Source organism: Bufo gargarizans, chromosome 3, assembly GCF_014858855.1.
Source record: "Bufo gargarizans isolate SCDJY-AF-19 chromosome 3, ASM1485885v1, whole genome shotgun sequence".
NCBI lineage: Eukaryota > Metazoa > Chordata > Amphibia > Anura > Bufonidae > Bufo > Bufo gargarizans.
The window spans coordinates 154859590-154884240 of NC_058082.1; the positions used below are offsets into that span (position 1 = coordinate 154859590).

General features: G+C 41.0%; 1 protein-coding gene across 12 annotated transcripts in view; it reads left to right on the top strand.

Annotated features, from left to right (window-relative positions):
* LMO7 (LIM domain 7) overlaps nucleotides 1–24651 on the top strand; it is a 136668-nt gene that overhangs the window by 85419 nt on the left and 26598 nt on the right. For 8 of the 12 annotated variants that reach the window (XM_044284889.1, XM_044284897.1, XM_044284893.1 and 5 more), the window contains 13 exons: nucleotides 2551–2746; nucleotides 5861–6113; nucleotides 7407–7601; nucleotides 7827–8090; nucleotides 9049–9210; nucleotides 9410–10108; nucleotides 11473–11502; nucleotides 14541–14658; nucleotides 16124–16266; nucleotides 17262–17928; nucleotides 21165–21377; nucleotides 23528–23642; nucleotides 23950–24111. In XM_044284889.1, coding sequence (XP_044140824.1) covers nucleotides 2551–2746; nucleotides 5861–6113; nucleotides 7407–7601; nucleotides 7827–8090; nucleotides 9049–9210; nucleotides 9410–10108; nucleotides 11473–11502; nucleotides 14541–14658; nucleotides 16124–16266; nucleotides 17262–17928; nucleotides 21165–21377; nucleotides 23528–23642; nucleotides 23950–24111 — 3217 coding nt within the window. The remainder of the gene's footprint in view (nucleotides 1–2550; nucleotides 2747–5860; nucleotides 6114–7406; nucleotides 7602–7826; nucleotides 8091–9048; nucleotides 9211–9409; nucleotides 10109–11472; nucleotides 11503–14540; nucleotides 14659–16123; nucleotides 16267–17261; nucleotides 17929–21164; nucleotides 21378–23527; nucleotides 23643–23949; nucleotides 24112–24651) is intronic. The other 4 variants (XM_044284899.1, XM_044284901.1, XM_044284891.1 and 1 more) reach the window with 3 other exon arrangements.

Consider the following 24651-nt stretch of genomic DNA (forward strand, 5'->3'; position numbering starts at 1 on the left):
AGTACAGTTTTCTCCTTACTAGCCAAATAATTAAAGGGTCACTGTGTCTTCAGAAAACTTTTGAAGGACCCACTCACTTCTATAGGTCTGCCACAAATGCAGACAGCAGATGGATCTCATCTGTGTTTCCACATCTGTGCAACCATTACGCATATTATAGAACATGTCCTATTCTAGTCAGTTTTGTGGACAAGAATAGGCTGTTCCATTAGGAAACGGCAGCATGCACACAGGCTGTACCCGTATTTTGAGGATCTGGGTTTACATACATACGGTTATGTGCATAATGCCTAATGTTAATAGTTAATACACAATATCATAAATGCACTGACATTTTTAGAGTATGTCCACACGTAGCCGAAAAATCGACAGCAGAACTCTCAGCAATTTCTTTGAGAATCCGTATCAGCTTGTGAAGTGCATGGATTTGATCACTCCACTCCGCATGGGGTTAAATCCTCTGTGGAAATCTGCAGCTGAAATTGGCATGTTGTGGATTTAAATCTGCACTGGAAGTCAGCTTCTTAATGGGATTTTTTGAAATGCAAATCCAGATGGAAAATCCACAGCATTTCCATCCCGTATGGGCGTTCCCAGAGGGTGGTGTGGAGTTTGTGGTGAAACCCATGACCCATCTTTTCCACCATGTGTGAATGTACCCAGCACAAAATCCTGCAGAACTTTGTATTCATGTTTTGCCACGTTCCCTGCTTCATCTACCATTTCATTTCATCATTAAACAATGCAATTGTTAAAGGGATTCTGTCATTTATGATTTTTCCTATTAAGCTGCCGACAGGTTCTCTGAGGTCTCCGTGAGGCTGTTAGAAATATACCTGGGTCTGATACATGAATGCTGTTTGCCTTAAAATAGATTTGGTATTTATGCCAATTACCTGTGAAAAGACTCCAAGGGGCTGTCCTAACAGTTAGTGGCGCCCAGCCGTGCCCCGCACCTAAACTCCTCCTGAAGTCCCCTCCGAAGCTGTCACTTGAGTGCCCACGTGGTCTGCATTCCCTCTGCAGCCTTCAGCTTGATTTAACCTACTGTGCGTCCGCCAGCTGTATGCGCAGTTCTCTGGACTCGGGAGTGACTGTAGTAATACTTTCAGGGGAACTGCACATACATGTGGTGCATGCGCAGTAGGTTAAATGAAGCTGGCAGAGGGATTGTAGACCGCGCAGGCGGTCAAGTGACATCATGTGCCTGCCCAAGATTACAGTGGAGGATCTGCCTGATGTCAGAAGAGCTGGGAGGGGACTTCAGGATTAGGGGAGGTGCGTGGCTCAGCCAGAATGGGCGAGGGTAGGCTCCATAACTGTTAGGACAGCCCCTTGGGCTCTCTTCACAGGTAATTGGCATACATTTTAAATCGTTTTTTAAGGCAAACTGCATAGTGTTCATGTCTGATGCATTCATGCATGAGACCTATTTCTAACATCCTCAAGGAGACCGCAGTGAACTTGTTGGAAAAATCGCGCTGACAGAATCAGGAAGGAACGGAGCAGGTTGATATATGGTTTTGTGGGAAAAGATGCAGTATAATTTCTAGAGTCCAGGATGCGGTGATAGTCAGTGTTTGACAGCTACATCTGTACATTATTATTATTGCATTCTAAAAAGTTTTTTTCCAGTTGGTATTTATTAATAATTTACAGCAGTTCTTGTACTACAGGGGTTAATTGGCCATGTATTAGTTTCTATTTAACTGGCGGCAGACCTGCCTGCTCCGTATAACCCTGTTCTTTGAACTCTTGACAGCTCATTATAGCTCTTGTTTGTCACACTGATAAGATTATAAGAATATGCTTAAATAAGTGTTAATGAGCTTCAGGAGATCACAGATCAGGGATTCACATGAGCTGTCAAATGATGGGATTGAATGTAAACACAGAACCCTGCTGCTCTGTAACTACAGATTTCACCGTTTTAATAAAGACCAACTGAAAAAAAGATTTTTAGGCCAAAATAAGTAGAACAATAATAATAATTGTCCCAGAAGGTGTACATAGTCTTTAAACTGGAAATTATGTATTTCACTTATAGGACTGATCGCAGGACTTATCAGCCCAGAATGAGCAGGAATTAAAGTGAATGAATTAGAGGCTTTTCAGAATCTTTACACAAAACACTATACATTCGTTCTCAGACTTGCCCTTGCTCTGCCTGCGGGTCACTCGCAATGTTCAGCATGATGGGCTCCCTTGAAGTCCATCCAATTCGGGAATCATGTAAATATGTTATATGTCTGCTGGCACGGAGTATGTAAACCTGAGAACAGTCTGCTAGCTATACCAGGTGCTGAGGGAAGGGAAGGTAGACACTCCTTATTTTACGTTTCAGTACTCCTATTTTTCACTGAAAACAATGGTTATAGGTGTCGCCCTTTCAGTGTATCTGGAGCATTTAAGGGATTGTCTAAAAGTATAATCACGTTATGTAGCTGTATGGTCCAAATAATCACTGACATATGGGAGAGAACCTCTCAGATGCTGTGTGTGGATACATGTCCTAGTTTTACTCCTAACCTATTTGCTGCCAAACTGTAGGTACTAGAAGAGTCCAGTACTTTGAAGAGAAGCGGAAGAGACAGTGGCTGCGGTGACTTGTGGTATAGTGAGAAAGGAGAAAACCCATCACCTCCGGTTCATACGAGAGACGATTCTTGGGACAGCTTGGACTCCCTTGGCTCCAGGTCCTATACAAGCTTTTCCTCAGATACAACTCTCAAAGGAAGCAGTGAGGGTAAGGTTTTCTGTTGTGTTTTTTTTTTTTTTGAAGTTTGATCACTTATTACAAGTTATTACATTGTAAACCGCGTGTATTTTTTTTGCATTTTTTTCCCTCCTGTGTATTTGCAAATTTCATTAACGCCTTGACAATCATAGCCTCTTACAGTTCTGTAGGGATTTCAGGGCCAAACCACGTCTTGAAATTGATTTAAATTTCTTATTTTTTTTTATCAGGGCTGATATTTGGGAATGTCCTAGAGCTGCTTTTTAAAACTAATATTTTTTTTATTGTAAAAAGCATTTCTAAATATGGTGGGCTCTTTAGGCTGTGGGTTTCTGTCCCGCTTTTTTAGAAATACAATAGGCCTGAACAAGGCCTCCTTGCAGAGATTCAGCTGATGGAGGGAGTCTTAAAGGTGTATTAGACAGGCAGATTGTCTGTCAGATCATCGCTAATGAGCATTCATATGAACACGTGTTAGTGATGATCTGGCGGTGTAATACTGCCGCCGATTTACCCATGAATAAGCAAACGCTCGTTCATCAGGCAATTGGAATCTTTTAACAGGTTTAAAAATCATTGTTTGCCGGCGGCAGATTGTTCTGTGTAATCACCATCTGCTGCCAGCAAACAACTAGTCAGTATGGGGATGAGCGATGACATTAGCGATCACTTTTCACTATACTGTAGAGGAGATTGCTGCATGTAATGGCAGTGGTCTCCTCCACAACCTGAGCAGGTAATTGCCAGGAAGGAACACTTCCCTCCCAACAATTGCCTGCATGATCCCTGTATGTAATACAGCCTTTACAGGCAATATGCAGATTAACCAACATCTCATATCTCATCAGGTTTCAAGGCTCTTTAATGGGTTGGACATTATCTGCCTATAGGTGCCACTAGACTGTTTTCTTTCTGCTAGAGGAGAGCTAATTTTCATACATTTTCTTAGGGAGCATTGCTTTTAAGACTCCCGGCACTCCACAATGACGAGCCCCCAGAGCTAAAAATTATCATGACAAGACCAGTACTTTCAATATGAATTCATTGTCTTTCCCACATGTCCCCCTACCCAACCTGTCCATCACGGTTAATAGCACAACACTTTCTCCAGTCTCGCAGGCCCGCTGCCTGGGGGTAACATTGGATTCTGCCCTGTCCTTTAAGCCACACATTCAAACCCTCACCTGCCATTTCCAACTTAAGAACATCTCTCATATTTGCACCTTCCTCACCTGTGGGTCAACTAAAATACTAGTGCATGCTCTCGTCATCTCCCCCCTGGACTACTGCAACATCCTCCTGTGTGGACTCCCATCCAGCACTCTCGCTTCACACCAATCTATTCTCAACTCTGCTGCCAGGTTAATCCACCTCTCCCCTCGTTTCTCCCCTGCTTCCCCCTCTGCCAATCTCTTCACTGGCTCCCTATTGCCCAGTAAATTCAGTTTAAAATACTTACAACTACATATAAGGCCGTCCACAACCCGGCCCCTCCTTACGTCTCTGACCTGCTTTCTCGATACATCCCCACACGTAATCTCAGATTATCACAGGACTTCCTCCTCTGTTCTCCTCTCACCCCTTCCTTACACAATCAACTACAAGATTTCTCATAAGCCTCTCCCCTACTCTGGAACTCACTACCCCAACATGCAAAGCCTCAAGAGTGACCTAAAAACCCACCTTTTCAGGAAAGCCCACACTCTGCAATGAGCATGCTGCCACCACACAGCCACAAGAGTAGCCTATACCCTCACCTACTGTGTGTTTCTCCTTCCCTTATAGATTGCAAGCTCTTGCGGGCAGGGTCCTCTGCCCCGCTGTACCGTCTGTTAATAGTTTCTGGTTTACTGTGTTTATTTCTGTGTAACCCCAGCTGGATGTACAGAGCTATGGAATTAATGGCGCTTTAAAATAAATAAAAATAATAGTTAAAGATGGGTTGGTCTGGATGGGACTATTGTGTAGACTGTGGTCTTTTGACTGGTCTTCACTGCTGCTGAATGACTTCAGTAGTGCAGATCTGCTTTTGTTGTCATTAACAGAAAATGCACTTGACATTCCTTATATGATTGAGCTGACTTTCTTCTGAACGTGCGGTGACGCTGTGTCAGTGACCGTCCCTCATCCTTCTTAACATTGACATTTACCTGAATAAGGCAAATATAATGGCACTGTAATAATAGAACTGAAATGACCTCGAAGTGTAACTGTAACTTGGATGCTGCTGTACATACATTTTACAAAAACAGTTTTTAACCCGATGATCTTCTATACCTGCCACCCGACAATATATACTGTATCTGTTGTTTTTGCTATTTGAGGCAAAGTATATTGTTTTCTGTGCTAGTAGCATATGTAGTGTGGTCTGCATTTATTGATTGTGTTGTTGTTTTTTTTTTTTTATAATTTTTTTTTTCCTCTTTAATCGGCAACGTGTCACAATTTTTTTTTTTTTTTGCCAGTTAAAGGGATTCTCTGGGCTCTTGATGGCCAGTGTGAAACCTGCAGGAGTTACCATATTTTTTAACTCCACAAGATGCACTTTTTTCTACACCCACAATTTGGGGAAAATGTGTCTTATGGGGTGAATACTAATGAGAACTTCCATATGGAAACGCTCATTAGTACCGGAGTATTGGGAAGTGGTGAATGCAGCGCTCCTGGGCTCTGTACTCACCGCTTCCTGGTCCTCTGCCGTCAGTTGTTCTGTGACCACACTTGAGGACGTCGGTGCTCAGTGACCTCACGCTGATCGGACTAGTCTGTCAGTTCTCCAATGCAGGGAAATTACAGCTATGTGTCCCGAAGCAGTGTATTTGTTGTTTTAATATATAAGTGGTCAGTTGTATTGGGATATTAGAAAGCATTTTCAGCCGGTTATTTGAGTTTTTTGCAGTCTAATAAAGAAGAAATAGTTTTTGGGCCAACGTATTCTGCAGTCAGAGATTTACAGACATTATAACCAACCATGCGTTTTCTGTGTCCTGTTGAATTCAGTATATTGGCAGATCTACTGTATGGCACGTTATGTATAATGGCTGTCATTGTCTGGTAGTAACTGTTGAGCAACCTAGTTATAGAAAAGTAACCTCTGTCTTGTTCTCTCATTGGATTTTGCAGGTGGAAATAGTGACGCAGAGTCTGAACTTACCTACAAGATGCAGGACTTAAGCAAAAGTGACACGTCTTACCGAAGGTCCATTACGGTGGAACCTAAGGCAGCTGCTAACTTCAACCAGTTCCTCCCACCTAAAACAAAACAGATAACTTACGTGCCAGCACCTTTAAGGAAGAAGCGGGTTGATAGAAATGAGGACAACAGAAAGAGCTGGGCTAGCCCTGTCTTTACAGATTCTGATGGATCATTTGCCAGGTAGGAATGGGCTTGAGGTCAATAAAACCAGAAGACAGATATTCTCGAATACAGTTCTTACACTAGCTGTGTAACCATGCAGCTTCGTAAACCTCCCCAATTAGGGTATTAACAATTTTCTACATGGCCCTAAAGCATGTACACGTAGCTGTGGATGAGGTGTCATCCAGTGGGATCTTACATGACCGAAGCCTCTAGCGTTTTACACCTCACATTGGTGTTTTGGGAACTATTAGCCAAATGGGGCCTTGTGCAGGATTTGTAATAAAGCCCTTTACAGTAAGACACTTAATTTTGTGATTTTGTGATGGCTCAATGATTAACACATTACTGTAATACTTTATTTCTGTAAAATCCCTTTTTAATATTTAAAAAGGATGGTCTTTCATGTATTGGCTGTAAAATTGGTGCAAGCAGCATTATGTCGTCATCTCAATAAGCCAGTCTGACTATACACATCGTAACTCCGTTCTCCTCTGCTGGCAGAGTGTGCATGTTTTACTGTCATTTCATTGGTGGACCTGCCAGCTCTTCTGACAAGTCTGCTTTAGTATCTACTTGCATTCCCAATGAAATGACAATTCTATTCTTAGGCTACTTTCACAATTCTGGTACTGAGATCGGGCAGAAGAGCTCAATGCCAAAATTAAACAGATCCATTTTTATTTTGCACATCAGGATGCCTCCGTTCCGTTCGGATGCAGTTGTGTGAAATCAAAACGGAAAAAAAACGGATCCGTCACTAAATACGTTACTAAATATCAAAAAATGGATTCGTCACCATTGACTTACATTGTTTTTAGTGGCCGGTCTGGTTTGCTCCGTTTTGATGACCGGACACAAAACCACAGCTTGCAGATGTTTTGTGTCCGGTCACAAAACGGAATGCTGCCAGAATGGAAGACCTCCTGATGCATCCTGAACGGATCTTTCTTTTCAGAATGCATGAGGACTAAATGGAAATGTTTGTTTTATTTATTTTTCTAGTATTGAGGTCCTTTGCCAGGTCTTGATACCAGAAAAACCCAACGCAAGTGAGAAAGTAGCCTTGTAACGCTGTTGTGGTGTTTCTCTGCTATTCCTACTAGAAATTTATGAATGAATTGCCTACTGGATGTTAGCAGTTCGGGATGTGTCCCTGTACAGTTTGACGCTGGCATCACTGATTTGGTTCAGAGTGTGCCCAATTACTAGAGAGGTTTCAGGTCCTCTTTAACACAACATCCACAGATTTGGGCCTATGTAGGTCTCTGGTTTGAGAAGTTTTCTTTCAACTCCGTAACATTTCTTAAGCAGTTCAGATTCTGAGGACGATGGGAAGTTGCCAGACTTGGTGCTTGATGATTTGGCAGAAAGAAAACTTCACCTGAACAGTAAGCCATCTGTTTCTGTGGCTCCTGCTCTTTCTTCTCAACCTCAAATGGACTCTCAGAAACCTTTGAAAATGCTAACAGACGTAATTCCATCTACTTGTCAAGGAGGGAGCAGGTCAGAGGCATGACGCTGATGTGATGAGATCTTTTTAATGTGTGTGTATAGCAGATTTTAGCATTCCCTATCCATGAATTAACCATGCTGACTATGTGTGAAGTGGTTTGTTTGGTAAGACAAACTAAAAGTATGCTACCTGACCGGTTTTTATTAAGGGCATGCCGGCATTTCTGCTATGATTTATGGAGATGTGGCTAATTTATTGGCTATTTTGTGTATTAGCCCAAACCAAGGATTGAAAACGAAGACAATAGATCAAGATGCGCTGAAGGACCATGTAGATTATGCCAGATTTTCTTCAGATGAAGAAGAGGAATCTTCTAGGGAAATGCCAAATATTCTCAAGGATGATTTCTTTGCTAGAAAAGTCAACTTGCCTTCACCAGTGCTGAAGCCTGCCTCTGTACAGAATAAGGATCGATTTCAGAATGTTATGTGGAGCCAGACTCGTCCTAAACCTTGGTACAATGAATTTCAGGGATTCAGGTTTGTGTCCTTTTTGATGATGGTAGTATCAGAGTATTAAAACCTGACCACCGCATGTTAGACACAGACAACTGAGGACGATTTTGATAGAACAGATGCATGTATTCCCCCTCCACCCGAAGCTTCAAAGATATAGAAGTATGCCTCTTCTAAAATGTAAAAATTGATAATTACTAGTAAAAAATATTCCAATTCACTCATTGCATTTTTTACTTTTCTTTTTAAAATGGTTGCCTGGTTTGGACAACCTCTGTCCATTTTGAATGTTCCCCCAACTAGTCCACCCATCATCTGCTTTCAGTGGGAGTAGTGGCTGGCTAGCATCATTTATCATGCAGCTCACATACAAGGGGAGCTGCTGCTCATGCATGCCTATGCTCCCAGCCACCAGACAGACGCGTTTTTTTCCAGTAGAGTGCAAGCACTGCCACCGCTGCTGGATTACAGGGTGGTCAGAACCCCTGGAAAACAACCAGTGTATAGTGTGAGGGGAATAATCAAATAAAGTCAGCAAAGGCGGTAATATGGACAATCACAATACATTAGTAAGTGCCTTGTATTAACTTTGTCTACATGATAAATGCCATTTACTGCAATGAGTCAACCCCTGTAAGAGTTTTCAATGTCTTTGAATATTTAGTATAATCATTCTGGTACTGCATCTGCAATTGGCTATATATATGCAGATTTGGTTAGGATTCCCCAGCGGATAATTATTTTTAGAAGTGTAATCTGAAAAGCACACATCTATCACGGTAATTGTTGTACACAACATAGGCTAAACCCTTATCATTCTCGCTAATAAGTGCAAGGGATGACTTGGATGGCTTAAAATGACCACATTGATCTATAGGAAAATTCAGCATGGAAAAATACCTAGCTGTATATTATAGAACTTAAAAAGTAGAAGTCCTTTCATGCAGAAACTCATTTCATGTTTTCTGCAATGGCTGAACAGCAAACGAACTGGAGGGGACTGTCCATGGACATCTGATCTGGAATCTGTATTTAAGCTGAAGAACGATCTAAATTTGAGAAATGGAAGTGCTACAGATTTGGGCTCAAGTTTGAATAGCAAAGATGAGGAAAAGGAAACGGTGGATACGTCTGAAAAGCCAAGGTTATTACTGGCATGACTTGTGTGATTCCCAATTGCTGTGTTCAGTGTGTTCTGCTAAAGCAGGATCATTTCTGTTAAACATCTGTGCATGCAGTAGATATTAGTTCTTGTTTTCTTATTGTAAAGAAGTTTTGAAGTGAAAAGTCAAAGCTATCTTCTTTCCTAAACCATTCTGATTTTGCCTTTTTGAATATTTCAGTCAATTTTTAATACTCCAGGCCCTCCAGAAAATAACTTCTGATTTTCTTATTTCTGAGAACAAAGCGCCTGTTGACCCTGCATCTGGTCCTAGACTTATACATTCTGTTGAGGCTTCAAGTGCACAAAACAATCTGCCTGTGAATTATGGCATATGTACCTTACCAGATCTTGAAAATGATGACTTGTTTGCACGAAAGACTGGGACTTTTCACCTAAACCAAGTGATCAACCTTGGTACACCATTGGCTCAGGTGCTGGAAATCGAGAAAGACATTGTCCTGCAGTCTAAAGAAGAGGCAGACCATCTTCCAGATTTGGTGAAGGATGACATGATCGTTCGAAGAGCTCTGTCTGAACCAAAGGAAGTCCATTTGTCTGGTGCCCCAGACAATTACAATGCAGTTCCCTTTCCTGATCCTTGGTCTCTTCCAGAGGATATACAATCTAAATTTCTTTGTTTAGTGAAAAAGCCACCAGAGTTAAACAAGACAGATGGGCAAGGAAGAGTGCTCCGTCCTTCAGACAAATTGAAGAAAGATGACATGCTCACAAGAAAAGTACATCTATCTCAATGTTCAAATGATGCAAAGCCAAAGCATTTTTTGTCTGGCCCATGCACTGAAGAAGATCTTCAAAAGTGGGAGTCGATAAGGGAGGCCAGCAAAATAAGGCACAAAAAACGGCTTTTGGTGGAAAGGTTAGACTGTGTGCTTGTTGCATGCAAGATTTGAACCTTGTGAGAAAAAAAATAAAAAAAAATAATTGGATTAACTTAAACTGATGTTCCTCAATCTGTGGCTCTGTGGCTTTTTTTTTTTATGCTATAAGAACAGTTTGAAGAGAAGTGGCGGGAGTTGTGTTTTGAAAGGGGAGAAGGTTCTTGTTAAATTGTAATTTACAAAATAGCCTTGGAAATTATGTTTGTCTGGTTAAATACAGCCCATTGCAAACAAATCTACCTACAGACAGTAGTTTTTGGTTTCCATTATCAGGCGGCGGCTCGCCCTTAATGACAATACGAAATATTGTAAAAGCAGTGTTTGGTGTTGTAGCACACTTCAGGTTATGTATTTGACAGTAGATATTTGAAATGTCAGATCTTCACAATAGCGCTGTTCATAAATGGACACTGAGGAGCAAGATATGATTAGTATTTAAAAAGTATGTTCTATTCCGACTTATAACTAATGGATGTTTAATAAAACTACGTGGTCATAATGCAGCCTTCACGAACACGGCACCTATTCTAGTCAGTTAACAAACACATTTCTAGTTGTTGTTTTTTTCGGGACGTAGGTGTTAAGTTGGCAAAATATTTTCAGAACACCAACAAGTACAACATGTACAAAACAATAAGATTGCAGCCACATGTGCTGCGTATATAACCAGTATCTTACAGCCTGAAAGAGTAATCGCTGATACAGTGGAGGTTGTAGATCAGTGATAAAATATATATAATATGATCTTAGAGCAAAAAGAGAAAAACAAACTGGGATAAGGCAGGATGGAAGGAATGAAGGGGAGGGGGGTGGGGTTGGGGGTACAGATACTCAATCTCATATCCTGAATGAATATAAATATAGACTATGGCACTGATTTATCAAGACCAACAGGTGTTGGGGTGTCTTAGGGTCAGCACTGCTGGAGGAGGCATGTCATTTATGGACTATGCACAGGCCTTGTCATAAATTGCCTATCTTCCCCTGCAGTCAGTGCACCAGCCCGAAATCAATGGCAGCTTATAACTGGCGTAGATTTCGGTCATCATTTACAATTCGTTTCTGGTTATATAATGATAAATGTGCCAATGCCAATGGCCCTGCCGTTGCCTTGCCCCCTTTTTGGAAACTGGCGAGGGTGGAGTAAAATTGGCAGCTGCGACAAAAAAAATAAATAAAATAAATCATAGTGGCATTTAAAAAGCTGCAAAAGAGGCACAGGGTAATGGTAAATCTCCCCCTTTTATGTTTTTTTTGTGGATTTATTTTCTACTTGCGAAGTCTTTTGATTTGTGCTGGTAAATGCAAAATGTGCAAGTCCTTTTTATTTCTGGTTTCTCAGACTGCGGGAAAAACTCGGTGTGGAATTGGGGTAAGTTTAGTCCGCACGCTGTCTGCTCGGTTGACTCTGCTGTGTAGATTCTATAGAGTTTGGTCATCCACTAATATTCTAGTTGTCGCTTATCTGGGCAGCGGTTGTGACATGTGCATGATGCCTGCTTCCAAGGGCTGTGCATGAAAGCATTAATGGAATGCCCTCTCAGAAGAGGTTTCCTGGCTTGGCTTACTCGGCTGTTTGTATTGGCTGTAACAAAGAAATGTTGCTGTGACGGCTAAAATAAATAGGAAGTGGAAGGCAAGTACTCTGTGTTCAGTTTGTGTCTACAGAGGTTCAGAGAAGTGCCAAGATAAGCCTAATAGTAACAGTGCTTAATGCACCTAGATTAGATCTAGAAGAAGCATCCTCCTCCTGCTATCCATCTCATATCATTTTCCATCTTTGATATGAGAAATGAATAATGTGACATAAATCGTTCATAGGAGGCCATTGGGCCGCTGTGGTTCTCCTTCTGCCACTTCATCATCTACTTCCTTGCGTGTTGATGCAGCTGATATATCACTATGATGTATCGCAACAATATGACCATGTTCAACATTTCTATTATAACTATGTTGGCTACCCGTTCCTAGAGGACACCCTTCCTTACCGAACCAGAAGGTCAAGAGGAGCCCTACCACCATCCATCCATCTCACCATACCTGTCCTATAGACCTTCCAGACACTCGGGCATATTGTGTTTTTTTTAGTTCCTGCCCTACCCTTTGGAAGCATATAGTATATTTAGGGTAATTGCATCAGCCTGTAACATGCCATGCAAAGACTGCCGCTCTAGTAGCGTACAGTATTTTGTATTCTAGCACCATGCATTGGACCATGTGTATATATAGAGATTTGGAACTGAACTGTTAATTGTCCATTGTTTGAACGTGTCTGCTTAAAATGAATGTAACGCAGCATTGCCGTTAATATGCAGTGAGAGCAGATAGTGGATGAAGATCTTTCAAAGTTTCTTCCAAGCACAATACTTTGTATTGATCTGGAGCAACTGAAATAACACAGAATGACATTAATTGGTCTTTGTCCTGGCAGCAGTTGATAGATGGTCATGAAGTGGTTGATGAAATATACAAGGTCGTCAGTGTACAAATGGATATCCTTTAATTTACTTTTCCCTCTGGCCCCATAAAAAAAAGGATTACATGTCTAAGTTTGTCATTTCAGGGGTAATACTTGGTAACCTAAAGAAAAAAAGCGTTATCTCCTTGAATTTACCGAGAACGCCACCTAAGGACATGACTTGCAGACGTGCCTCTGGTCGTCTTGGCATGTGATGCTTCCTATCTCTGCCATGCTAAAAATGTATTTCCAGCCGGTAAACACAGGCAGTGGTTAGCAAGTGAAGAGCCCTTAAGGTTTTATCATTCAGATGCCTCACTTAGACCCTACTTCAGACATGGAGTGACCTCGAGAATGTAATCTTGAGATTTTTCACATACTTTTGTAGTGACAAATAATTTGTCGGCTCCCCCTCCCAAAAAATAATAATAAATGATCTCTGCCATTCTACCCAGATTTTTACACTAGGACAGTAATGGTGAACCTTTTAGAGTGCCCAAACTGCAACCCAAAACCCACTTACGGTAGTTATCCCAAAGTGCCAACATGACCATTTTAACCTGAATACCAATATAGTGCATCTTCCATGTACTTTATCATTTAGATATATAGCCTGCCTGCATTCAGAGCGCTGCCTGTGCTGCTCATAGTGCGCCCTGTGCTGATGAATTGCAGGAAAAGTCTAAGGTATATTGGTACGCCATAGACTCTTTCCAGGGTGCAGGTGCCCACAGCGAGGGCTCTGGGTGCCGCTCTGGTTCGCCACCACTGCTCTAGGACTCTGTATGAAGCCATGTGCGGTGTAATCTGCTAAACATCCTGTGCTATCGTCACATACCTCTTCATCTAGACAGATTAGCAGCACTCTTTTACATCCTCTCTGAAGGATGGTTATATTCCAGTTTGTAGTTTTCAGATTACTGTGTATTGACCACATAGGAAGAGAGCCGGATCAGTAAGGACACGCAGCGACACATTGTATGCATCCTTCATACACTAGTGTTTAGGATTGCCCTATGCATACTTTAAATCCTAATTCTGCGTATATTGTAATCTACAGGTTACATGGTGCAAAGGATCTTGAAAGTGCCTCTTTGTTCTGGAGAAAAAAAGCTCCATGATGGAGTACCAGAAAACACAACTTTTGTGAAGCAAGTTTAAAAAATAAGAGAACAAAGCTGCTTGCTTCACTTGCTGTTGATGGTTTCTTTAAAGAGGACCGGTCACCTCTCCTGACATTGCATTTACCATGTAATAGCCATTTATTCCTTTCTGAATGAATTGCTATCAGTTTGCAATGGAGGTCCAGCTGGGTGTTACCAGTTGGGTAAAAAAGGGGGGTCCAAGAATGGTGCACCTCCCAAGCAATGCTCCAATGAAGATAAAGGGACATCCATCTTTAGTCAATACAGTTTGTCTCTTTTTAGGTCCAATAGACTATGCATTTCGAGGTTAAAACCACATCAGGTGAAATTGACCCAGCTGGAATGTCATTGCAAACTGCTAGCGATACATCCACTTCTAGCAGGAATAATAAAGGAATGAAGCAACATAGTGATGAGAACAGATTCTCCTGCATGGTTATATGGGGAAGGCAAGTAGTCGGGACTGAGAGATTGCAGGTCCTCGTTAAGAAACCACTTGAAGCATTTGCCTGTCTAACTTTGCTGTTATGCATGTATTAAGCTGATGTTGAAGTTGTTGTATTGGAATACTGTTTTACTGATCACTTTGGGGACTATGGCGACAAGTCTGACACTTTTGTTGTCGTGCTTTTTTCGTTATATCATTTTTAATGTCACTGGATTATTTTCAGAGATGACCATGCTAACGGAGAGGGGAATAATCCTCTCTGTGCATCTGAATGGCTGTTTAAGATTGTCCAAAGCCGGTATAGTCAGTCGTTCCCTAAATGATGGTATGTAAATATAATATATGCATATTTCCAACAGAAGTAAATCATTGGAAAATTGCAACGCAGAGGAACTCCAGAGCTTGCGCCAAGTTCGCCTGGAAGAATTGCAAAAGATCAAAAGCCAGATGCAGGAGCAAGATCAAAAGTGGCAAGATGTATGTATGATTGTTACTAGTGTTTATTGTACTGAAGTAAATACGTGTTTGATATGTTCCCTTTAAATTGTCACATGTTCTGAATCCCCCAGACCCCACTGACAAGTGTGTGTGTGTGACTTAGGCCTATTGCCTACGACTGTAGGTGTCCCATTGCCCTATTGCGGACCGCATTTGTGGATCCGCAAAACACGGGTGCCGTTCCGTGGGCATGCCACATCACTGATGCGGATCCATTCACTTCAATGGGTCTGCAAATCTAGATATCTGGAATTGTGCGGAACGGAAGCACCGAACAGAAACCCACGGAAGCATTACGGAGTGCTTCCATGGGGTTTTGTCCCGTACTTCCGTTCCGCAAAAAGATAGGACATACTCTATCTTTTTGCGGAACGGGCGGATCACAGACCCATTAAAGTGAATGGGTCCGCGATCTGCTGCGGCTGCCCCGTGGACCACAGGGCGCACACGTTCATGTACAGGAGGCCTTATCGGAAAGGGAGAGACTGATGTAAAGGAAAAACTGTCTGAGTTGACCAATCAGATTCCACCTTTTATTTTTCAGAGCTCCTTTGGAAAATGAAAGGTGGAATCTGGTTGCTTTGGGCAACTAAGGCTACTTTCGCACTAGCGTTTTTACTGGATCCAGCAGGGTTTAGCAAAAACGCTTCAGTTTCTGATGATACAACCATCTGCATCCGTTATGAACGGATGCGGTTGTATTATCTTTAACATAGCCAAGACGGAACTCCATTGAAAGTTAATGGGGGATGGATCAGTTTTCTATTGTCAGATTGTGTCATTGACTTGCATTGTGGGTCATGATGGATCCGTTTTGCTCCGCATCCCACGACGGAAAGCAGCTATGTTTTTCTCTTCGGTATGAGAACAGAAGGGAATGTATTTTGGAGCATTCCGTTCTGTTCAGTTACGTTTTGTCCCCATTGACAATGAATGGGGACTAAACGGAAGAGTTTTTTTTTCCCGTATAGAGACCATATGACAGATCTCAATACCGGAAAATATTAACGCTAGTGTGAAAGTAGCCTAAGCTAGTTTTCCGTTTTGTAAGAATTTTGATAGATCTCCCCATTAGTGTGTATTAAAGAAGGCTTCTAGCTGTATGTGATGGTCAGGGTTATCGAAAGATTACAACTAGGGATGAGCGAATTTCATATTTTTGAAGTTCGTGTGCGTGTTCATGTTGTATTTGCTGAATTGCGTTATGGATTACGTTACCACGGACCATAACGCAATTCCATGACTGAATGCCTTTAGAGGCATTCCGTTATTCATTCCGTCATAATAGAAGTCTATGGCCTGCATAACAGATCTGTCCGGTTCACGTTATGCGGGAGTCCTCTCCTGTCACTTACTGCGAGTGACATAGCTTTTCTTCTCTCATGATTGCATTACAATACATTTATTAAGTTGTCTTTCTTTTTTCTTTTCTTTTATAAATAAGGATTTAGCTAAATGGAAAAATCGCCGGAAAAGCTTCACCTCAGATCTACAAAAGAAAAAAGATGAGCGAGAAGGACTTGAAAAGACTGCAAATGAAGGCCCTGATAGGACCTATAAGACCTTTAGAGAGATGCAACAGGAAAGGTGGGACCGTTGGAGAATGTGTTTACCTCCATCTATGTTTTTATGTCTTATGATGTAATATTTATTGATGCTTTCCTTTTAAAAACAAAAAAACAAAACTCGCTTGTAAGGCTACTTTCACACCTGCGTTAGGTGCGGATCCGTCTGGTATCTGCACAGACGGATCCGCACCTATAATGCAAACGCTTGTATCCGTTCAGAACGGATCCGTTTGCATTACCATGTTCATGATAATGCAAACAGATCTGTTATGACTTACACTGAAAGTCAATGGGAGGAGGATCCGTTTTCAATTGCACCATATTGTGTCAGTGAAAACTGATCTGTCCCCATTGACTTACATTGTAAGTCAGAACAGATCAGTTTGGCTCAGTTTTGTCAGACAGACATCAAAACGCTGCAAGCAGCGTTTTGGTGTCTGCCTCCAGAGCGGAATGGAGACTGAACAGAGGCAAACTGAGGCATTCTGAGCGGATCCTTATCCATTCAGAATGCATTAGGGCAAAACTGATCCCTTTTGGGCCGCTTGTGAGAGCCCTTAACGGATCTCACAAAAACGCCAGTGTGAAAGTAGCCTGATCGAAGTATTGAAAGTTTTATATAACACTGCATTTGGTTAACTAAACCTAGCTTCACGGCAATGTACATGCCCCTAACCGATAAACATCTTTTAGTGTGCTTTTCCCAAGGCTACTCTATACAAATGGTGCCAAGGCTTCCTGGCACAGAATCTGGTCTATTTTAAAAATGGCTAAATTAAAGTGTGGATTCTGATAAGATTTGGAGAGGGTGACTAAAAGGCCACATCTTTCATTTTGAAGGTGGAGGAACACAATGCATGTTTGTCAAAAGCAAACAAAACCAAAATGTATATCTAAATGTGCCATTTCCTCTCAGAAATCGCCAGCGAGGATATGAGTTTACACAGTGAATTTGAATCAATTTTGAGCTGTCAGTTAATGAAAATATTAACAAGAAATTGTATTTTTGTTAAGGGAGCATAGAGAAAACGAGACCCACAGCAATGGTCATCAAAGGTCAGATGTTCGGCGGATGTATTCATCAAGCGATGATGTCTTTGGAGAGTCCAATATTCCATCCAGACCAGTTCTAGAAAAGAGTTACACTGTGGATGTCCCCTATTCAAGAACAACAGAGGGTTCTCTGTATGCTACTACCCCAAATTATTCTCACAAGAAGGAAAATGATGGCAACTTAATAAATTTTGATGATGATGATGAATCAGTTCCTAGTGGTCAGACGGAATCTGAGCCCCAGCCAAAGAGTCACAGTAATGCTACTTTCACAGTCCAGCATTCTGAGAAGGCTGAAAGCCCTGAGATTAAACCTGTCACAAAGGCACTGCCTAAAAAAGAAACATCTGTCGACTTAGATAAACCGTATACAAGTAAGAGCACTACTAGCTATTCCGTAAAGAGTTATGTAGTGCAAGGAAGCTCGTCGCCCTCTGACACCAGCAGTATGCAGAACCAGCCCTACTCCTCCAGTTCCCTGAACATGGAAAGCAAACCTGGCCGAATTTCTTCTTCGTTGCCCAGAGGATACCAAAAGACAGATACTTCTCGACTGTCATCAGTGATTACTGCAAGACCTTTTGGTACCCAGTCAAAGGGAATCTCCTCGTTTACCAAATCCTACACAGTAAGGACATGATTATGCTTAAGCTTTTCTTATATCAATGGTTTACTTACTGCTGAACACTGCCTTAGAACAAAGGGGCAGGTTTACGAATCCTCTAGATCAGTGATGGCGAACCTATGGCACGGGTGCCAGAGGCTGCACTCAGAGCCCTCTCTGTGGGCACCCGCACTGTGAAAAAAGTCTATGGTGTACCAATATATCTTAGACTTTTCCTGTTATTCATCAGCGCAGGGTGCACTATGAACAGCACAGGCAGGGCACTGAATGTAGGCAGGCTTTAATAGCTAAATGATAAAGTACATGGCATATATATACTATATTGAACTATAGTATTCCTGGTTAAATTGCAGTGTTGGCACTTTACGATAAATAAGTGGGTTTTGGGTTGCAGTTTGGGCACTCTGCCTCTAAAAGGTTCGACATCACTGCTCTAGATGGTTTAAACCTAGGCAGGCTGTTTAGACGTGCACCAGATATAACACAGTAGCCTGGGTTGTATGATGAATTTAGTGTTTGGATCTGTATTAACTATTAGTTGGCTTAGTTTGAGACTATATTTTTTATGCCAGAATTGCACCAAATGTTGTATCTTAGATAGTCTTCCTTGTGAAGCCACCCCCTTCAGGTAAACCACACCCTTTTGGGGCTAGGCACAGATAATTTTTTTAACTTATAGAGGACATAACCTCTTTCTAACAAAGCTAGAACCAGCCCTGTACTTCATATGGACCCAGAGATCTCCCCATTCATTGCTCTGCTACATTTATATCAAGCTGACAGCTCAGGAGGCGTGTCTTTTCTCCTGCAGCTTGGGGGTGTGTCCCAGGTCTCCCTATCACAGCTTAGGAGGCAGTTGAAGGATTAAACTGAGCATGTGCGGCCTTCTCAGTGAGCAGGTCAAAGAAATTAGAAAAAACTGCTGGTGGAGCTATACAGATACATTTTATTGCATAACCCAGTGGCAATGCTAAATTTATAATTAGATGCAATTACAAAAGTATTCAGATCCAGGTGCAGATTTGAAAATTGTAGAATATTTATTTTTCATGGTACAATCCCCTTAAACCAAGATGTGCTAAATTTACCATAAGTCCTGGTACGCTAACCTTATTAAATATGGGCCAAATGTTTAGTTTTTACCTGATGTTTGGCGTAGCTATGCAAAATGCAATTAAATGTGTTAATCTTGGAGAACCAAGCCCAGTATGTAGCCTACTGTTGATTGATATTGGATTATTTTGATATATTGGCTACAAGTTAAAAGTAAACCAACTTTACGTGGAAATGTATTAAGCAACAATTAGTCTTTGACCTGTAGTGGTGTAATACAGAACAGTTCTACCAGGGCAATTTTGCCAATGGTATGCAGTTTTTAGCTTTAATAGATAAGCACCTGGTAGAGGGATCCACCATTGTAAAAGCTTGCTCATCTATAGAATTGAAATGATGGTTGGCCAAAATAGTCAGGTTCTCTTATGTTTATGGCCAGCTTAACGCTCATCCTTAAAGATGGCAAAACATTGTTGTATTTAACTTAAATTGGTCTCAGACATGAGAGATTTATCTGGAGACCAGATGCAGATCCAGCTAATGTTGGCAAGAATGTGGTGTCAATAGTGGCCATACACATGATTAACAGCAAGTGTTACCAAAAGAAATGTCTTATATGGATAAATATCTCATGTGCAAGGGGCTCTCCTGGAATTTAGGAAATTAAAATACTTAAATATTACTTTATTAAAAAACATGTTCCCATATACCTTTCATTATTTATAATGGCTCATTTTGTTTAGGGAGCAATCCTTAACAGAAACAAAATGGTGGCCATCCTATTAATGCACACACAAGCTGTCCTAATCGTACAGGAGGACAAGTTATTTCCGAGCACTAAGGTAAAGGGCGGCCTCATCCTCCTCTCCTACTTGTCAGGGGTTATGATCCTGAATGCAGATTATTAGAACTTTAACTGAATCTCTGTGGGAATGGCGTCCATGAGGAGACATGAAGTACAGAGAGGACGGACTGCGGTAATAAAGACTGCATACAAGTGCTGCTGCCCATTATCCACATCACCCCCACCTTCCTATCTACTTCATGTCTCCTCATGAACTCCATTTCTACAGAGATTTAGCTGAAGATCCATATTAAACTGTATTCAGAATCATAGAAGATGAGGCAGCTCATTGGCTCACTGCTCTGAAGTAACATCTCCTCCTGTGTGATTAAGACAGGTTTTCTGTTTACTAATAGAATGGCGGCCATTTTAGTTCCCCTAATGATTTCTCCCTAGACAAAACGAGCCATCATTACTAATGGAAGGTATTTAGGAATATATTTATAATAAAGTAATATTTAAGTATTTTAATTTTCCCGATTCCCAGAGAACCCCTTTAAACTGTGACATATGGTGCTAGTTGCTTGTGGTGATGACAGGTGGTGAAGTAACTGTGATGACATGAGGGGGTGGAGCTTTGTGCGGAGGAGAATAAATTGGAGAAGCAATAGATTTGGTGTAAGAGCCTGGGAACTGAAGGTTGGGAGTTGTAGCTCTTTCCTCTTAAACCTCCTACCTTTAATGTCCTCTACTATCACAAAACAGCCTTGCTGTAATTCTCTCCTCCTATATCTCCTACCCGTAATGTCCTCTGGCATATAATAACAGCCAAGTCTTGCTGGGATTTGTACTGCCTCCTTCCTGTAATGTCCAGTAGCAAACTCTTTATAGGAAGTGAAGAAAGAGATTAAATATTGCAAGCAGGCACTGAGTTATATTATGTAATATAATTTATATTGTAGATTTCTAGTTTTAATTTGGCAGACTCTGTTACATACATGGATTATGGTTTCCATTCTTTGTGTTTATAGTATTGTCACCCACTGTCCCAGGTATGATGTCCTCCTTTTTGGGGTTATAAAAGTGGTCACCCTGACTGTAACTGGGCTAGTTGAACCTTTTTTTTATTTTTTGTTAATTTAGCAAGAAAAATAATTGAAGTTATAATTGTCCATAAAGTTGAAATAATTGAGATTATAACTTTTGTCAAAATCAACCAGCCCTAATTTCAGTTACACAGTTCAACATGACTGTCCTAAAACAACCAAATGAATTTCTTTCTCAAGCAAGAACCTGAGCAAGACTGTTTTGCATGTGTTTTTTTTTTGTTTTTTTTCTTTTTAATATTTTGCAGCTATCTTTTAAAGAAATGGGAGAGTTACAAAGTTGTGATCTTCTTTAGGTGGATGATACCCGAAAGTACAATGGTTCATCAACTGAGTTCCATTACAAGCCTGATGTGGAGAAACCTAGCAGTGTCTTTCATAGTGAAGATGAGGCTGACAACATCAAAGATGAGAAGAAAAACATTCGAAGGAGTTTTTCTCCAAAACCATTTGAAATCCAAGTGCAAAAGAGTTCATTGACTCAATCCGCAGCATTTCCCAACTCCATGGTAATGCGCTTATGGAGCACCACTTGTGTATTGTAATTTTAGCTTTGGTATCTGTACCCCTTATTTCTGCAGGTTGTGGGGTTTTATTCATTACCGTCTCGAAGGCTGTATTAACATATGATGCTTAGTAAGCTAGTATCTTTAAGTAATCTGTCCAGTGGAAAGTTTGGTTTTAAATGGGTTGTGCAGTTCAAAGATATTAATGACTTATCTTCAGGATAGATTATTGATAGCAGATTGTTGGGGGTCCGACTGTCGCGTCTGCACTGATTAGCTATTTGAAGGGGTAGGGGCGCTTTTTCAAGTGCTTCTTTGCTTCAAAATTACCTTTGCACTGTCTCTTTTTACTTGAATGGGATTGAGCAGTTGTAATTACACTGCGCAGCCTCTACAAGTAAGACTATGTGCAGGAAATTTTGAAGCAGAAGGAGCACTCTCAGGGGGCTCCTACTCCTTTAAACATGTAATTATTGGGGTGCCGAGAGTCGGACTCCCGACTATCTAATATCAATGACCTATCCTGAGAGTAGGTCATCTATATCTTTCCACTGCACAAATCTTTTATTTTCTATATACAGAGAAGACTACTGAGATATCATGGCAACGTGTCAGAAATTTTATTCGATGCCAATGAGCAATAAAACACAAAACCGGAATACGGTTGTACAGCACGGATAAAATGCAAGTCTCAGAATTGAATAGCTCCTAGATGGGACAAACCCAGACACTCAAGCATATACAAAAATATATGTCCAAAAATATCTTTACTGAAAACGATAAAACAAATAGATGCATAAATTGGCAAAGACCAACACATGGAGAGTGCACGAAACAAGAAGTTTTAATCGGTAGGGGCTCCTGGTTCTGAGACCCCCAATGATTGCTGAAATAAGGGGCAGAAGCACACAGCCATGTGCTCTGCTTCTTCGGCTGTGATAGGCTCATCCGTCTCCCATTGACTTCTTTAAATCCGTCTTCAACTGCCGATCACAACTAAACTCTTTGTTTCATTGGTTGCTGGAGGTCTAGCATTTGTACCCCCCCCCCCTTTCATCCCCCCAGTGATCAAAACTTTTGACGTTTCAGTATGCATGACAAACGTTTTCTAAAACGATAGAAACTCTGTGTGCTGTGTGCGGCTTAAAGGTTTCAAACAAGTAAAATCTTAACCTGATGGGATACCGGTTTCCTTGATGGTATGCAAATTTGCTCTCCTCCAGAAGCAAGAACACTGTCTCTAGTGCCACCTACAGGTGTAAGTCAATGTCTAACCCATTAAAGAGCCCTGAAACATAGCTATGGATGGCACTGGAGAGGCAGTTTTCTTATTTCTGGAGGTAAGCTAGTGTTCACACGTTTCCCCAGTATTCATTGTCTGTAAGACCTCCTTCACTAGCTGGATCTCCATGGAGAACCGGTACCTGGAAACATAGGAGAAGAAACAGAAGACTGACTGCAGAAAAGGACCACATGCTCCTTCTTGTCCGTCCTTGTTTTATTGCCCTTTTATCTTTGTTAGGATAGATATGTTTATCCCAGTACTTTTCAGGAACCTTGTCATTAGATCACTTCCAGAGCCTGTCCGAATTAGTGAGACCCTACAATCGGCAAGCTTTGCTTAATCTTTAATTACTCCTTTCACAATAATACGTTGTTATAGTTCTTTTGGTATAAGGTTTTAGTTTTTTCATAGACTGCAATAATACAGGTGATGGTTTGTCCATATTAAAAACTGAAATCGGGAATTTATGGCTGAGATAATTTTTGGAACTTTTTCATTCCCTAGCTGGTAGATTATTGCATGTAAGTTATGTGAGAGATAAAATAGGATTTTATCACATTTCATCATTTTCTCTGGGCCCGATACAGTGATGGTATTTGGTGTCTATTACTGCAGGGTAAATACACATCAAGCGTTGCTAGTTTTTACAGTACATTTGAGGACGGTTTTAAACAAAGCAGCCTGGAGTAGAAGGAATTCAGTGACAAACTGAACAATGTGCACTGAGAGCGTCTCTTGTGCGTTCAGCATGACAGAGGATAATTGGAGCGTATATTGTGTACAAGCTGCCTTCTGGACAGGATAGACTTTCCTCTCTACAGAGGTCAGAGACACGGGATACTCAGGTTGTGTGTTTTTTTTTTCCCAGGACCAGTACAGCGACATGAGAATCAGCATTAACCAGAAGCCTGGAAGTAGCCATGACTTTGGGTTTAAAACAAACTGGAACAGTTCAGGGGTTTTTGTAATATCTGTGGATGCAGGTAGAGTAACTACTTTCTTCTTTACCATGTTATTTGTATTGGTGTCATAATACACGATCAAGTGGGGGTAACATTACAACATACTGTATGTAGAATTTCTTTTTTGCATAGCTTAGTTTTTGGTTTAGTAAAATGTATTTTTATACATAGTTTGTCTGCTAAAGAATGTTTCCTTCACTATACTTTATTTTTATTGTGTTTTATGAATCGGCACAAGGTTGCAGAGTTATTGTTTCATTTTAACTTTTGAATCTACTTTTCATACAGTTAGAGGAGTTTTGACATGAGGCTGTGCACTTGTTTACAGGTAGCCCCGCTGAATTTTCCCAGCTGCAAGTAGATGATGAAATTCTGTCTGTCAACGGCACCAAGGTTTCATATATGGACTATAATCAGTGGAGAGGAGCCATGGACAGCGCTCTGGAAACCGGAAACCTGCTAATAGATGTCAGACGATACGGCAAGAATGGTAAGTTTCACTTGAGATGGCAGTATTGCTGTTCACGTTTAACAGCTTTTGGCAATACTAACTGGAGAATTTTGCCAGTTTTTGAAAGATGTGCATTTTGTGAATGAAAAGCCTAATTTTTATGCAGAAATAGCCCATATCTTTTTATGTTTAAGAAAAAGAAACCCTATTAATGTCCTTTGAAAACTGGCAGAGTTGATGTACTGGAGACTACTACTTGTTTGCATGCTGGGGGTGGGAATATATGCTAACGCATTTCACTGGTAATATAGCTATTTAACAGGCGTTACATAAGGCTTTGCATGCATTGACCTGTACAATGCCATGCCGTCTAACATCTTTTTACTATATCTTCATTACACTGTGCTGTATTTTTCCGTTTTTATTATGGGTCATGAAAATCCTACAATAATTACTTGGGAATCTTTTGTACCTTTTAGTGCACAATAATGTGCTACTCTGAAAGTACTATAATTTTAGTCCATACTTTTTGCTTTTTATTCTTACCAGTCCAGTAATGTGCTGCCTCTTCGTGATTTA